Source organism: Rhinolophus hipposideros (genome assembly GCF_964194185.1).
Source record: "Rhinolophus hipposideros genome assembly, chromosome: 8".
Classification (NCBI taxonomy): domain Eukaryota; kingdom Metazoa; phylum Chordata; class Mammalia; order Chiroptera; family Rhinolophidae; genus Rhinolophus; species Rhinolophus hipposideros.
In genome coordinates, this window is record NC_138054.1 from 72,674,847 (window position 1) to 72,690,541 (window position 15,695).

The 15,695-nt window shown below is 45.5% G+C and overlaps 1 protein-coding gene across 1 annotated transcript in view; it reads left to right on the forward strand.

Annotated features, from left to right (window-relative positions):
- CSMD2 (CUB and Sushi multiple domains 2) overlaps positions 1 to 15,695 on the forward strand; it is a 579,318-nt gene that overhangs the window by 429,205 nt on the left and 134,418 nt on the right. The window contains 2 exon segments of the mRNA XM_081055778.1: positions 8,200 to 8,402; positions 13,676 to 13,867. Coding sequence (XP_080911904.1) covers positions 8,200 to 8,402; positions 13,676 to 13,867 — 395 coding nt within the window.

A 15,695-nucleotide genomic window follows, 5' to 3' on the forward strand; every position in this document is an offset into this window, starting at 1 on the left:
CTCACAGTTCCACTGCCTAGAAGTCCAAAATCAAGGTGTCAGTTGGGCCGTGCTCCCTCTAAAGACTCTGGGGAAGAACCTGTCTCATGGCTCTGAGGTTTTGGTGGTTGCCAGCAATCCTTGGTATTCTTTGGCTTGTAGATGCGTCTCTCCCATCTCTGCCTGCGCCTTCACATGGTCTCCTTCCCTGCTTCTCCTCAGTGTCTTCACATCATCCTCTCCTTTCTCGTATAAGGACGTGAGTCCTTGGATTTAGGGCTCACCCCAATCCAGTATGACCTCATCTTAACTTGATGACGTCTGCACATTCACAAATACTAGGGGTTAGAACTCGCGCTTGTCTTTCGGGGGGAGACAGTTCAACCCACTGCAAGTGGTATGAGGGTATGTGCAGGGTAGGAACCTTCCAGGCAGAGTGAAGTCCCCCAAGCCAGAGAATAAGAAAATGGGTGAAGGGTGAGAGGAGCGGGAGAAGGTACCGGGGCCGCTCATGAGGACTCGGTGTGTCCCCTAGGAAGTCTGTTGGGAAAGAGAAACAACGACTGGGTCAGATATGTGGTTCCAAAAGGTGACCTTGGGCCAGCTGCCTTCTCTTCACCATCACCCTGTAAATGAAAACTCCGTGACTGCCTATCATTAGCCAGAACCTGCCCTGAAGATGTCAGGGATTCTGAGAGGCAGATGCATCTTTGTCCTTCTTGGAAGAAATGTTTTCTATAAATGAAAGGCTCTGCCGACTGAAGAGGCTACATAAAGAGGTGGCAAAAACAGTGGCTGTGGAGGCAAAGACCTGGGTTCAAGTACCAATTTTGTGACAGCTGATTCGGAGACCTTGCAGAGCCTCAGTTTGCTCCTTGATAAAAGGGCAGTAAGATCATCTACCCAGGAGCGTGACTAAGAGGTTTATTGCAAATGATATCACACATAAAGTGCCTAGCACTGATCCTGATACGTAGTATAAAATGAATAAATGGTAAAATCACCAAAACAAATTACATTTTGGTTCTATTTATTTATTTTCACTTGACTAAGAGAGATGCGTTAAAGTCTCTACGACTCTGTTTCTCCTTGTATGTCCAACAGATTTTGCTTTATGTTTTCTTGTTAGGTCATTTGGTGCATAAAGGTTCATGACTGTTAGTATTATGGACGATGCATTTTATCACACGAAATAATCCCTGGTGGGAAAGGTGGATGGAAAAAGTGGGAGCAACTTTGGATCCAGGAAGGCCAGTTACACATTTTATGCCTCTCTATATGCTGGTCCCTTGCTTGGGATCGTCCTCCCCTCCCAATTTCCTCATGCTTTTCTTTTCTTTCTTCAAAACAGTGTCAAAGACACCTCCTCCTTGAATTTTTCCTTGCCTCTCTTAATCAGAAGAAGATGTTATAAGAATAAGGCCTTTGGTACCCGGCAGATGGTTTGAATACTGCCTCTGACCCTTAGTCGTTATGGACTACCCCACCCCAACCCACTCCCTGTGAGTTAACCCCTGGGGACTTCAGTTCCCCCATCTGCAAGATGGAGAAAATAGACTCTAAATTGCAGGGGTTTTATAAGGCTGTTAGACCACGTACATAAAGCACTTGGCATATAGATTTTTCTAGAAATGTTTAGTTCTCTTCCTCCTCCGGTTATTTCAATAGCATTTTATGTCTCCACTCTCTTAGTACCTATTGCACATAGTGTTATGTTTTGTGTGTCTCTTTCAATAAGCAAGACAGAGCCTCCCGTATTTCCACAGCTCTCAACACAGAGCTTGACACACTGCACACTTCATCCCTCTCGCCTGTGTTGTATCTGTGGCCCAAAGAAACACACACACTTACAAGCAAGCAAGGCATCAACAGGAAGGAACACCTTGTTGTGGGCAGTGGGGCTGGGGTCCTGAAGTACCCTTTTCAGTGCTTCAAAAGCCAGAAGAAGACCAGATGGTCACCTGCAGGAGAGCTGCTCAGGCAAACCCAAATGTCTGTTTGAGCCCAAAATTATCCCTGTCCGTCAGAATGTCTAATTAGCATTTTATAGACTTTGACTTCTGTAAGATGAGAAAAGTCATCCATAAGAGTCTGCAGAAAAGCAGTTGGTGTGGCAAAGTAACTCTTCACTGGCCATCATTAAGGATTTATATTATAACAAAAGGGGTCACTAGACTCCACCTAGCTAACCTCCCTGCATCCATTCTCGCTCTTGCCAGTCTGTTCTCATCTGGGCAGCAGGAGTGGTCCTCATTGTAAATCGGCTTCGGTCCAGCCTCAGCGCACAATTCTTTAATGACTTACTTCCCTTAGCCCGTAGAATGAAATCCAACTTTTCCGCGACCCACAGGGCCCCTCCTGACCTGGCCTCTGCCTGCTTCTCTTGGCCCAGTGACAGCCTCGGGGGCCTTCCTGTTGCTCAAATGCTCCAGGTTGTTTCCCTGGGGGGCACCTCTGCACACCCTGCCCTTTCTACACAGAAAGCTTCATCTCACCTCTTCCTCCGCCCCGCTTGTCACATGGCCGGCTCCCTTTGAGCCTCTCATCTTCCTTAAATGTCACCTCCTTAGAGAGGTCTTTCCCGGCCACTCTATCTAACGCAATTACTATATCTCAGCTGCTGTTTCCTTCACTGCATTTGCCACAGCTGATAATCTCTTAATGTTTGTGTATGTGGGAGTATTGCCCATCTCCAGGAACAACTGGAAAATGACACCCTGTCTGTCATCTTCACCATTATCTCCCAGCACCCAGCGCGTAGGCATTGTTTAAATAAATGAATGTATTAGGGGGTCTGGAGGTTGTAAAAAGAGAGCCTATGAAGACTAAGTGCAAATGAAAGGAAACGTGTGGATAGAACCACCACTGTGGACAAGGCCCTTTCATATTATCACAGGATCCGTCCTGCGGTTGCCAAGGTGCATTGTTTCTTCGTGCAAAGGACCTCGGGCTCCCTCCTCTAACCTCCTGCCACGTCTCGTGACCTCATCAATGCCATGCCTTTGACTTTGTCTGATTATCAGGTTAGCTAAGCTGAATGCAGTGCAGTGGAGTTTCTCATTCACGGTCTTGATACCAGCCCTTAACCCTTGTGTAGGGTTAATCCGTCCATGTAAACGACGGATTACAGATGCGGTCTCTCCCGCGTATGCCTGGCTCTCGGCCACAACCTCCTCCTTTTGGAGGTGTGGGCGGCATCATCAGGGACGCACTGACGTCTGACCTGCACGGTAATGTCATACTGTAATTCCAGTTCGCTTTCCAGCCAGGTCTGACCCTGGGCAAGTTAGGGAGCCTCTCTGAACCTCAGTATTCTGATTTCTGAAAATGGCGATGATACTACTCACAAAATAAAGGTGTGGCGAGGACTAAATGGGATAATGTGAAAGTGCCTTATGACAGTGGTTGTTTTATAAACACGTTTTGTCTTATTTCCATTTAGTCTTTATAGTGTCTCTTTTCACAACTTCCTGTCAGACTGGTCCTCCTGGCATTCCATTCATTCATCGACTCATTCGTTCAATTATTCACCCTCAGGGACTTCAGTCAGTCTCTAGCTGGCAGAGGCTAAAACCCAAACTCCTGTAGCTAATTCTGAGGCCCTCATTATTTTCCCTCTCTGAGTCCAACTCTGTTCTCTATGCCATCCTAACAGTACCTGAATTCCAGTGTGGGGGTCACCTGTCTTCCCAGGCACCTTCACCTCTGCCTCCAGGTCTTGTCTTATGTTATTAAATCCAAAGAAATCACACTTCTTTACATGCCACCCAAACTTCAAGTCTCATTTCCTTCTTCCTTCACTGACAAGTCCAGCCCACACGAACCTGTCTTCTTCGTGCGTGTACAGCAGCCGCAGGGCAGTGCTTACCACTTGATCTGCTCCTATGTTTGGCTGCCGATTTCACAGTGCATTGAGCACCATGGAGAAGGCAGAGAAGGAAGGGGGATGCTTGGCATGGCAGGGAGTACTCTTGTTTGCTCGGATTCTTGGGGAGCTCCTTCTCCCCCGTGAGGGGCCCCAGTCTGCCAGGCTGTTCCCTGCTAAATGCCTTGAAGAGAAGCCCATCTGTCTTCACTCAGTTGGAAACCCTCAGAGGAGAGGCCTGCCAGGGGAACTAGAACACAACCATTGAGAAAACCCACACAGCTTCTGGTGCTGAGGAATCTCCGCCTGTATCTGTAACAGGGCCCACCCAGGAAATCCAAGAGAGTCACTTGAATCCTATTAGAATTAACTGGTGACTGAAAATAAGAAATACACACACATATATATGTATATCCAACAATAAGTATGTAACTAAAAATTAAATCCCGTTCACAATGGAGCCAAAACCAAAACATGAGTAAGAAATGTAACAAAGAAGAAAGCCATAAAACTTCACCGAAGCACATAAACTAAGCCCTAAATGAGGTAAGATATCTACAGTGTTCCTGGCTGCGGAAAAGAAGTAACACAGAGATATCAACGTGCCCCAGTTAATCAATCCGTGTGTCCAATGATAACTGTAAAGCTCACCTAAAAGGATGAATTTGGGAAATTCGCTAAGAAATTCTGGGGAAAACATGAACGGCCACTGGCCCTGTAAGAATATCAAAATATGAGACTATGACAATCAACTGAGTAGCTGTGTTCCTGGTGCCACAAATAGAATCCAATAGAGGCAAAGGAGGGTTCCCTGGAACTGAGAAGAGAGTCTACAGTCAGACCCCCCCGCCCCCAGCCAAGGTAACATTTCAAACCACTGCTGAGAACCTGGATTATTCAGTCACTAGTGTCTTCCCACAGGTATTCCTGTGCACCATCCAAAGTGTCAGCCATGTCCGAGGCACTGAGGCGAAAGGGAACAAGACTTGGTCCCACACTCGTGACCATTATCTTCTAGGTGGGGAGATGAGTTGTCAACCAATGAATAAGTGAAGTACAGACTAATAAATGCCAAGGAGGAGTCAAATTTATGAAGATAATAGATAAAAATAATGTAGAAATAGAATTTTAAAAGACACATTACTCCATTGAGATGGATAAAGGAGATGAAGAAATACCAATGGCCAATAAATATATGCAAAGATACACAACCTTACTACATTATCTAAGCTTAAAACACAAAATGGTGAGATTCCATGTTGGGTTAGCCGATGGGCAAGATTTTAATATAGAATATATTTACAACGTGTTATTTGATGCTGTTGAGGTGAAGTTTAGCGAAAAGAGTCACAATGGGAATGTAAATTGATACAGTTACTTAAGAGAACAATTTATCGACATTTAAAAAATGTATACCCTTTCCTCCCAAATAAAGTATTTCTCCAAGTCAACTGAAATATTAGCAGAAATGTACAAAGCTACATAAAGATGGGAGACTAAGGTAAATTATAACAATAGTGAAATATATAACAATGTCCATTGCTGTAGAAAAAAATGAATGTATATGTCTATAATATAGTATTGAGTGAAAAAAGAAAGTTATAAAAATACGTAAAATATGGTTCCATTTGCGGGGGACAATATGTGTGTGCACATTGAGTAAAAGTCTGGAAGGATATGCACCAAAACTATTAATAATATGAAGTGAAAAGCACTGGAGAACAGATTGGTTTGTGTGAGAGAGACTTTTTAAATATCCAATACATCTATATATTGTTTGCCTTTTTCTGCCTTGAACACGTCTTATTTTTATAATTTAAAAAGGTATTTTTAAAAGGAGATAGTGATGAATGGATTGGAGCCTGGGAAAAGGACATCAGTGGAAAAACTGGGTAAATCCAAATAAATTCTAGAGTTGAATTCACAGTAAAGTACCAGTGTTGGTTTCTTAGCTGTGACAAATATACCAGAGGAATGTAAGATGTTAACAGTGGGAGACACGATGAGGGGTCTATGGGAATTCCCTGGATCATCTGTGCAACTTTTCTGTAAGTCTAAGATTATTCTAAAATACAAATTGATTAGAAGAGAGAGAGTTACACAGGCTCATAACCAAGGCAGCTTTGGCAGCCAGAACCATTTTGTTCTGGAAGAATTTAGGCTCCTACTGATTTCGGTCTGTGGCCAGCAGGCACCCCACACATGGAGATCCCTGCCTGGCCTCTAGGTTGTCAGGGATTATCTAAGGCAAGCCTGTGTATAGCTAATGTCCCGAGTTCTGCTCTGGGGAAACTGAGGTATAAACTCACCTCAGTATAAAATCAGACTTAGTTTTTCTGGTGTAGATTTATGTTCACGACAAAATTAAGAGGAAGGCACAGAGATTTTCCAGATACCCTCAGCCCCACACTTGCGCAGCCTCCTCCATTGTCAGCCTCCCCTACCAGAGGTACATTTTACAGTTGATGAACCCCCACTGATACATCATTATCACCCAGAGTACGTAGTTTGCCTTAGGGTTCACTCTCAGTGTCGTACATTCCATGGGTTTGAACAAATGTATAATGACACGCGTTCACCGTGGTAGTGTCCTAAAAGTATTTTCACCTCCCTAAAAGTCCTTCAGGTTCCACCCATTGATCCCTCCCACTGACCCAGCCCCTGGCAACCACTGATCTTTTACTGTCTCTGTAGTTTTGTCTTTTCCAGCATGTCCTATAGTTGGAGTCATACAGTAAGTAGCCTTTTCGGAATGCCTTCTTTTACTTGGTAATATGCATTTAAGGTCCCTCCAGGTCTTTTCATAGCTTAGTAGCTCATTTCTTCTTAGTGCTGAATAATGTTCCATTTTTTTGGATGTACCACACTGTATTCTTCTGTTCACTTACTAGAGGATATCTTGGTTGCTTCCAAGTGTGGGCGATTATGAAAAAACATTGTAAATATCCAAGTGCAGGTTTTTGTGTAGACATAGTTTTCAGTTCATTTGGATAAATACCAAGAAGTACGATGACTGGATCATATCGTAAGAGTATGTTTCATGTTGTAAGAAACTGCTGAACTGTCTTCCAAAGTGGCTGTTTCACATTCCCACCAGCAATGAGTGAGAGTCCCCGTGGTTTCACACCCTCGTTAGCGTTTGCGGGTGTCAGTGTTTCGGATGTTGGCCTTGCTAATAGGTGTGTAGGGATGTCCCATTGCTGTTTGAGTTTGCATTTCCCTGATGACATGTGATGTGGAGCAACTTTTCATATAGTTATTTGGTTTTTGCATATCTTCTTTGGTCACGTGTCTGGTAAGGTCTTTAACCTATTTTTTAATCAGGTTGTTTTCTTGTTGTTGAGTTTTAAGAATTCTTTGCATATTTTGGATACCAGTTTTCTATCAGATGTGACTTCTGCAGAGCAGAAATTTTTAATTTTAATGACTTCCAGCTTATCAGTTGTTGTTTTTTCATAGATTGTGTCTTTGGTGTATCTAATAAGCCATACCATACCCAAGGTCATCTAGGTTTCCCCTGTGCTATCTTCTAGGAGTTTTCCTTTTATGTTTATATTTAAGTATGTGATTCATTTGAGTTAATTTGTTGTGAAGGTTGTAAGGTCTGTGTCTAGAGTCATTTTTTTTGCATGTGGATGTCCAGTTGTTCCAGCACCATTTGTCGAAGGAACGATCTTTGCTCCATTGTGTTGCCTTTGCTCCTTTGTCAAAGATCTTGACTATATGGTATCTATTGCTGGGCTCTCTATTCTCTTCCATTGATCTACTTGTCTGTTCTTTCACCAATACCACACTGTCTTGATTACTGTAGTTTGATAGTAAGTTTTGACATCAGGTGGCGTCAATCCTCCAACTTTTTTCTTCTTCGACACTGTGTTGGCTGTTCCGGGTCTTTTGCCTTTCCAGATAAACTTTAGAAGCAGTTTGGCAATATCCACAAAATAACTTGCTGGGATTTTGATTATTTGTTTTTCCCCTCTACCCTTTGTCTAACCTAGACCCTACCTTCTCCCACTGGGGACCCAGCTTCCGCCTTCCAATCTAGAAGGATATGGATATGGACACAAGAGTGAGGTCTGGGGCTGTGTAGAGTTGAAGGGACGGGTGGGATTTGACGGTGGCAACATGAAGGTCATAATAACAAAAAAGATGCACACACTCCACACCCTTCACCCTTGTCTCCATTGCTGGTAACTGCAGTGGGAGGAGCAGGCTGGATGGGAGTTATGCTGCCAGACAATGACTGCTCTTCCTTCCTGCAAGCCTTTCTGAGGTTTAGGACCTTCCCTGCCCAGAAGCGCCTGGAAAGAAGGGGCTGAGCCCCGTCCGACTGCCTGCCTCCTCTCTCCATGCAGGCTCCACTTCCTGGTGTTCGACACGGAGGAGGTCCATGACGTGCTGCGCATCTGGGATGGGCCTGTGGAGAGTGGGGTCCTGCTGAAGGAGCTCAGTGGCCCGGCCCTGCCCAGGGACCTGCACAGCACCTTCAACTCGGTCGTCCTGCAGTTCAGCACCGACTTCTTCACCAGCAAGCAGGGCTTTGCCATTCAGTTCTCAGGTCTGTGCCTGCCTTCTGCCAGCCCCTCTCCATTTGTCCTGCTGCATGACACCAGCTCACTTCTGCCTCCCTCGAGTCCCTCCTTTCCTCCATCTCTCCACTCGTGTAAAGCTATTTATCGGACATCTGCTATGTGTCTGGTACAGGATAAGTGCTTGTTCCAGTATTCGTGCTTTGTTTACTCGGTGGTGGGGGCAGCGGGGAAGACAGGCAGGGTACTAGACACTCACATACAAGTTGGTAAGTGTCTGGAGGGCAAAATATAAACTGTGGCGCTCACCTTGGAGTTCAAGGAAAGGTGATGCCCGAGCTCAGACCTGCAGATGAGTAGAAGTTACAGGAAACAAAGACAGTTTTTCAAAGAGTGAGTAGTCAGCTGTGACATGGAGTTGGTGTGGCCACTGAGTTGGATTTTGGAGCACTTTGTGGACCCCTTTTAGGTGAAATAGAGAGAAAAGGGCATCGTGGGTGCAAAGAGCACAGGAACAAGAGCAGAGGCAGGATAATGGTTTCAGAAGTGGAGGGTCGCCCACTGTGGCTGAAACACGAGCGTGGAGGGATGTGGGGGACATACAAGTCGACAGGGGTGTGGTGTGTAGTTAGGGAAGAGCTGATCTGACAGGGCACATGCTCTGGTTCTTAGCTTAGTAAAGGTCTGGAAGCCAAATGTGAGTAATCTAAATTCAATTAATTATGTACTGCCGTAGCCAATTATGGAGGAGCATGACAAAGAGCTACCAAAAATGGGCAATGCTCAAACATCAAGTCCCAATATTAGATAATTTATATGATTGGTCCTGCCTCTCCCTGCGATGCCTAATCTCTTCTCCTCTGAAGTGCCTCTTCCATCACTCATCTCCCTGCACAAGTGACTCTGCCTCGGCTTGGGCTTATGTTTATTATGCAGCAGCTGTCTTCATTACCATCTCTTTACTCCACGGTCTGTTTGTGTGAGGGGGGTTTCCATGGCGATTCCAGAGCACATCCGCGTGGCACCAGTGCTGTGCCTTTGCCGCCACACTCTCACCAGGTTGGTGTATCAGCTAAGGGTGATGGGGCGTATCTCTGGCACGAGTGAGGCTGTAATGGGGTTACAGACCCTACCTCTAGCTCTTTTATGATCCATCTAATCCATAGAGATGAGCATTTAGCAGTGGGGGGGGGGGGCAGATGGGAGTTTCCAGGATCAAGTTCATTTATACTCATTAATTTGCCCACTTAACACTCATGCAGGCTTCCAGCCTAGTGAGGAATAGCTCCTGGTAGGGCTCATTGGGAGTCTTCTTACTTGAAATCCTGACACCCATTCCCCCGTGAAGAGAGTCCCTGGCGACCCCTGAGTAACACTGAACTTGTCTCAGATTAGGGTCCTGGCATGGGTCAACAAGGGAGTCATTTTTGATAAGCATTTCCTAACCTCTGTTCCCTGAAATTCCATAGGCTGTTCATTGGTATTGCAGGAAAAAGAGGTTTGCATGATCAGGTAATATGGGGAAGGTTGCTTAGGTTGAGGCAGACCTACCGAGGTCATCTGTCATTTGGGACCTCTCGGAACTTCGGGTCTGCTAATGCAGATAGATTCAGAAGGTGTTGGCAGACCGCAGTTCCCACACAGATTTGGCTATGGATGACTTATTTCTGGGCCATCTCAAGAGACTAGCATTTCACGGAACAACCTTTGGAAATTGCTGGGTTAAGCAATAGAAGGATCTTCCAGCAATAAGGAGGGTAGAATGCTAAAGACATGGCTCAGTTCACTCTCTGAGGAAAGGACTATTGTGAATAATTAAACTAGACAAGTATTTTCCCTGACTTTGCTCAAGCTGATGAGTATGGCTTTAACAACAACCAAAAAAAGCCCATCATTGTTCTGACAAGTTTCTCCATGGATTTACATTATCTGATCTCCACGGTGTCCTTCCTCAGTGTCGCCACGTGGGACAGAGTCCCTGGAAACCCTCAGGAGCCACACCTTGGCCCGGCAGCTTCAGCGGCTTTCTCATGCATGTCCCAGCTCCTAGAAATACTAGTCCTCCTTCAAGATTCATCTCAGATTCCCCTTCTTCCTAATATCCCCACTCAGAATAAATTGCCATGGCTGTGGCACGCCTGGCACTTTACTTCTGTTTCTTCAGCACGTTATCAGTTGCAGACACTCTGCTTTCTGTGGGAGGGGGCCACCAGCTCGCATCGCCCACGAAGCTCCCAGAGGGCAGGGGCCACGTGGCGCCAGTTGGACACCGCCACAGACAGTGCATGCAGCCGGTGCCCACTCACTGCTTATTAAACAACTGGGCACATGAAGACAGGAGCAAATCAATGGAAGGTTTTCTCTCACACAGGCTTTCCTTGGGCAAGCCACACTGAGGGCTGCTTAGATTCACCAAACGGGGAGTGGGCAAAGCTATGTGGCCTGGACCCCTGCAAGGCCGTGACAGCCTGGCCCAGTGTTCTGGGTGTAACCGAGGTTCAGGAAAGGTCACCTTCCCTGTTGCTGTCATTGGTTAACAAATACCAGGACTACTCTGGGGAAGAGAGCGTGGCTCACCCCATGTTAACTTTATAGTGTGTATTTGACAGGGGATTGTACCGAAATGCCAGGGACGATTAGTGCAGGCTGGGCTTTATTAAGTAAACATGACTGTGTAACATCTAACATCCTGTCTGTACCACGTGGATCCAGTCTTTCCCCGGGGGCTTTGCCAAGCAGCTCAAATACAGGAGCATTAAAGAGAGAAAATGGGAACCAAACAAGGTGAGGGGGAGCACCAAGGGAGAGGGAAGCATAATCCCTGCCATCTATTGAGCAGGCACCACGCTTAGCTCTCTGCTACATTCTCTCTTACACTTTTCACAGAAACCTTAAGGTTTGGGCACCACTATTAATCCCGGTTGCCAATGTGGGCTCTGAAGCCCAGAGAAGTTTCTCACACAAGGTCGTCTAGTTAATAAGTAGCAGAGCCTGGATCAATATCCCTGTGTCTGATTCCCAAATCCAGGCTCTTAATCATTGCACTCCATTGCCTCCCATATAAATAATCTTTCTGAGTATGGTCCGAACAGGGAGCTATTTTTCTTCCAAGGAGTCATTTGCATGTGTACAGTACACTGGAAAGCTAGAGATGAAGGCTAAGTCTGTTTTTAATTGGGAAGGAAGAAGATTGATTCTTATTTGACTTTATAAATAAATTCAGTGTCAGATGGTGATGATTTGTTCATTTATTTATTCAATCTGCAAATATTTCCTGAGCACTTCTGTGTGCTGGGTACTGTTCTGGGCCCTGGGGCTGCCGTTGGAAGCAAAGCTGCCAAGGTCTCTGTTCCCGCAGAGACACACAAGTGATATACAATAAAGAGGCAAACCAATCAATTAGCGAGATTATTACAGGTGGTGCTATGAAAAGAACAAAACAGGGTAGTGTGATAAAATCTATGGACGGGAGTTCAGGGGTAAGCCCAGGAGACGTGACCAAAGAGGCCTGTGTGAGGAGATGATATTAGAGATGAAAACTGAGTAAGATGGAGCTGACATAAAAAGATCTATATCGACATCATTTCTGGCAGAAGGACCAGCAAGTGCAAAGGTTCTGGGGGGACGTGAGGAAGGGACTGAGCTTGCTGTGTTGGAAGATTTTTACAAATGTGGCTGGAGCAGAGTGATAGCAGATCAGGAATAGTGTTAATCATGAAAACTGGATAAAAGCAGAGGATGGATTTTAAAGTGTGATCTCAAAAGAGAAGGGCTTCAGATAGGACACCATATATACCGAGAGACAACAAACTCTTTCTGTAAAAACCCAGATAGTAAATATTGCAGGCTTTGTGGGCCATATGATCTCTGTCATAACAACTCAACTCTGCCATTGTAACCCCAAAGCAGCCACAGACCATATATAAACAAATGAGCATGGCTGTGTGCCAATAAAACTTTATTTACAAGAACAGGCATAGAGCCAGATTTGGCTGTGGACCTTGTTTGTTGTATGCTTGTGTAGGGGTTATTGCATGTAAAGTATTAGATACTATAACTCCGACTCGTCTTCACAATCCTAGATCTTATAATTCGTGTATGAGTGTGTACAATTGTCCTAGGCTGGTGCTTCTCACTTTTCCACCGAAGTCCTCCTAATAGCAGAAGAAAGTGAATAAATAAATGCATATTTTCAGAAGATCTGGAAGGTTTAGGAAGCATAAAATCTCTTTGAGGCTTCATGTTTTTGCTTAAGAACAATATGAATTTTACATTCTACTCCATAATAAATTCATTCGTTTTAGTGTAAGTTATTTTTCCCAAAATTTTAAGAGACACTGACCCTCCAAGCAAATGAATATTACTGATTCTGTGGCCTCCAGAACTTTCTGTCCCTGGGGCCACCGACCGGTCTGTGAACAATGACAGAAGTGGGGATTGTGGGTACTGTTGCTGCTGTCTCAGAATCCTTTCTTTGGACGTTCTCTTGTACCATTTCCTTTCGTACATTTTCTCATGCTACATTCACTCACTCATTCTTTTATTCATCTATCCCTACCTTCCATCATTCATTTGGTGTTCACTTTTAAAACACCTGCTCTGTATCACACTAGCTTAGGTCTTAGACGAGACACATCGCCCAAATTCCTGAGTTTTTTAATTTTTAATACATCTCAGATACATGTATTTGTTTTGAACTCTACTTTGTTACAACATCACATTTTTCTTTGGTTCCAGTCTGACTGATCTTTGCTTGTTTGCTATGGGAGTAAGAATATGGCTTTCACCCGACTGAGTGATTCCATGCAACTTTAGCTCAGTGCTCAGGCAGCTGACTTCCAAACTCCTTTGCAGTCCCTTCTAATTGAATCTGGAGTTTTTACTTAATTATCTTGTCACTCCCTCATACTGATCATGTTAGCCACATTATACAAAATTGTAAAGCTTATGTGTGGAACAAGGCTTGTATCGTTCAATCAAACTGAACTCAATTCTGCAATCATAGCCGCGCAATCACGCTTCCCTCGTAGTAGTTTCTCATGACAGGTAGATGACGGGGATGGTGAAGAAACTGGTAGAACGGGTATGGGCCAAGTGGTGGTGACAGTAGTGACTGTAATGGGGGTGAGAACGGAGGTGGTGGCCCTGTTGCCACAGCTGATGGCACTGGTGGGAGGTGAGGGAGATACCGGCAGTGGCGCTGGTGACGGAAGTGGTTAAGTCAATGAGAGTGATGCACTGAAGCCTCATTGTCCAGCAGACAGTTAGGCAACCCCACTTCCTCTTCTGTTTTTTGTCTCAGTGTCCACAGCAACAGCATGCAATGACCCTGGGGTCCCACAGAATGGGAGCCGGAGTGGTGACAGTTGGGAAGCTGGCGACTCCACGTTGTTCCAGTGTCACCCTGGCTATGCCCTGCAGGGGAGCGCAGAGATCAGCTGTGTGAAGATTGAGAACAGATTCTTCTGGCAGCCCAGCCCGCCCACGTGCATCGGTACAAAGAAACTATAGCGTGAACCCTGTCCTCTGGTCCTACCGCTTGGGTGCTCCGGGCCCCCCACCCATCTAGGTGGCATCTTGAGCCGGGCCAGGAGAATCAGAACAGCTAACACTTGCAGAAAACCCAAACGTGACTCCGCTTTGCACACATATGCACACACACACTCAGTCACATTCACATACTCACACTCTACACACTCCAAATTCTTCACTCTCTAAAATGGCCCCTAAGATTTCTAAGCCAGGCATGTCTGTTCCTTTTCTCCTGTCCCGGGATGTATAGATTGGAAGGGGGACAATGGGTTTCTCTGGGTGGCAGGGTCAGCACGTTCCAAAGTGACCTTTCCCTTCCATCCCTAAAGCACTAGAAGGGGAACCCACAGACTCAGGTATGAAGGAAACAACTTTGTTTTTCCTCTCTCAATTAAATCTTTGGTTACCTGGTTCTCTAGATCTGTCTAGATGAAGAAACAGAGGCTCTGAGATGTGTCCATAGGTCATGAAACTTGTAGGGGTTGGGTCTGAATAATCCTGCTCCCTAGCAACTCGAGACTGGGAGGAGGATGGAACTTGAAGGGAAAGGAAGACAGGAAAGGAAGAGAGATAGACAGAAACAAACATTCTAGGTGCTCCCTTCCACATGGCAAAATATTGAATGTACTTCTCATGTCAACAATGGGTGTCAGAAGGGAGCCAATAGTCACTGAGTCCTTCCTGTGTGCCAGTCGCATACTAGACATTTATTTATACAACCTCATTTAACTTTCCCTATAGCTCTCTGTAATTGAGCACCATTCCCTCATTTTACGGTCGAGGAAAGGGAGACTTACACTAATTTGAATATCGTGCCGCAAATCACAGAGCTAGGATATGGCAGAACCCAAATTCACACCCGGATCACTTTGAATGCAGAGCCTTCCATTCTCCTCCCTCCCACACTGACTCCCACGCTGTAGATGGGTTCAAGGGACGTCCTGAGAACATATTTCTTGGCAGTGTCCGCCCGGCAACGCCTGCCCCTCTTTTCATAGAGGCTCAATGGGAGACACTGTCCAGGTGTATGAGAATTGGCCTTTACTGGTCATGCTCTGAAGCCTGGCATTGAAGGTGAGACCTTAAATCCTGTACCTCAGTGGTAATTAGGAGTCACTGGGGTGTGTGTGACAAGAGCATGGTGCATGTACAATGGACAGGAAGTTGAGATGTGGGTTCCAGAACCAGATCAGTTCTCAACTACAGGTTGTGATATGTTGGAAAGCATATGGGAGAGTGAAGGAGACAGATAGGGTTTAGTTCTTGGCTCTGCCACTTACTAGTTCAGTGGCTTTGGGAAAATTGCTTCAACTCCCTGAGCCTCAGTTTCCTCATCTGTAAAGTGAAAGTAAATATCCTTCCCCTATGGCATTGTGTGGTGAACACACAACCAACCGTAATCTCAAGACATACTCATTTCTGTCCTTCCCTCCTTCCTTCTTCTGTCCTTCCTTCCTTTCTTTGTTCCCTTCTTTCAAGTTTTTGGACTCACTTCCCCTCCCTGAGCCAGAATATATGGTCAAGGAAAGTCTGGGGAGGCCCTAGAGGGAATCAGATGACCTCTGAGGCCTCTTCCAAATTCAGCATTCTATACAGCAGTGATTCCTTAGGCTTATCTTAGAGAAAAGCAGGTCCTGAGACAAGACTGTCCCAAGTGGCAAAGGAGGGCTGCATGGTGTAACGCTGGTGAGAGCAGTGAATGGGCAGCCAGCAGAGCAGAGAGGTTCATGCAGCTCTCATTGCCCATTCTTCTGCACTCGAAAGCCCGGGGAATGGTCCTCGGACAACAA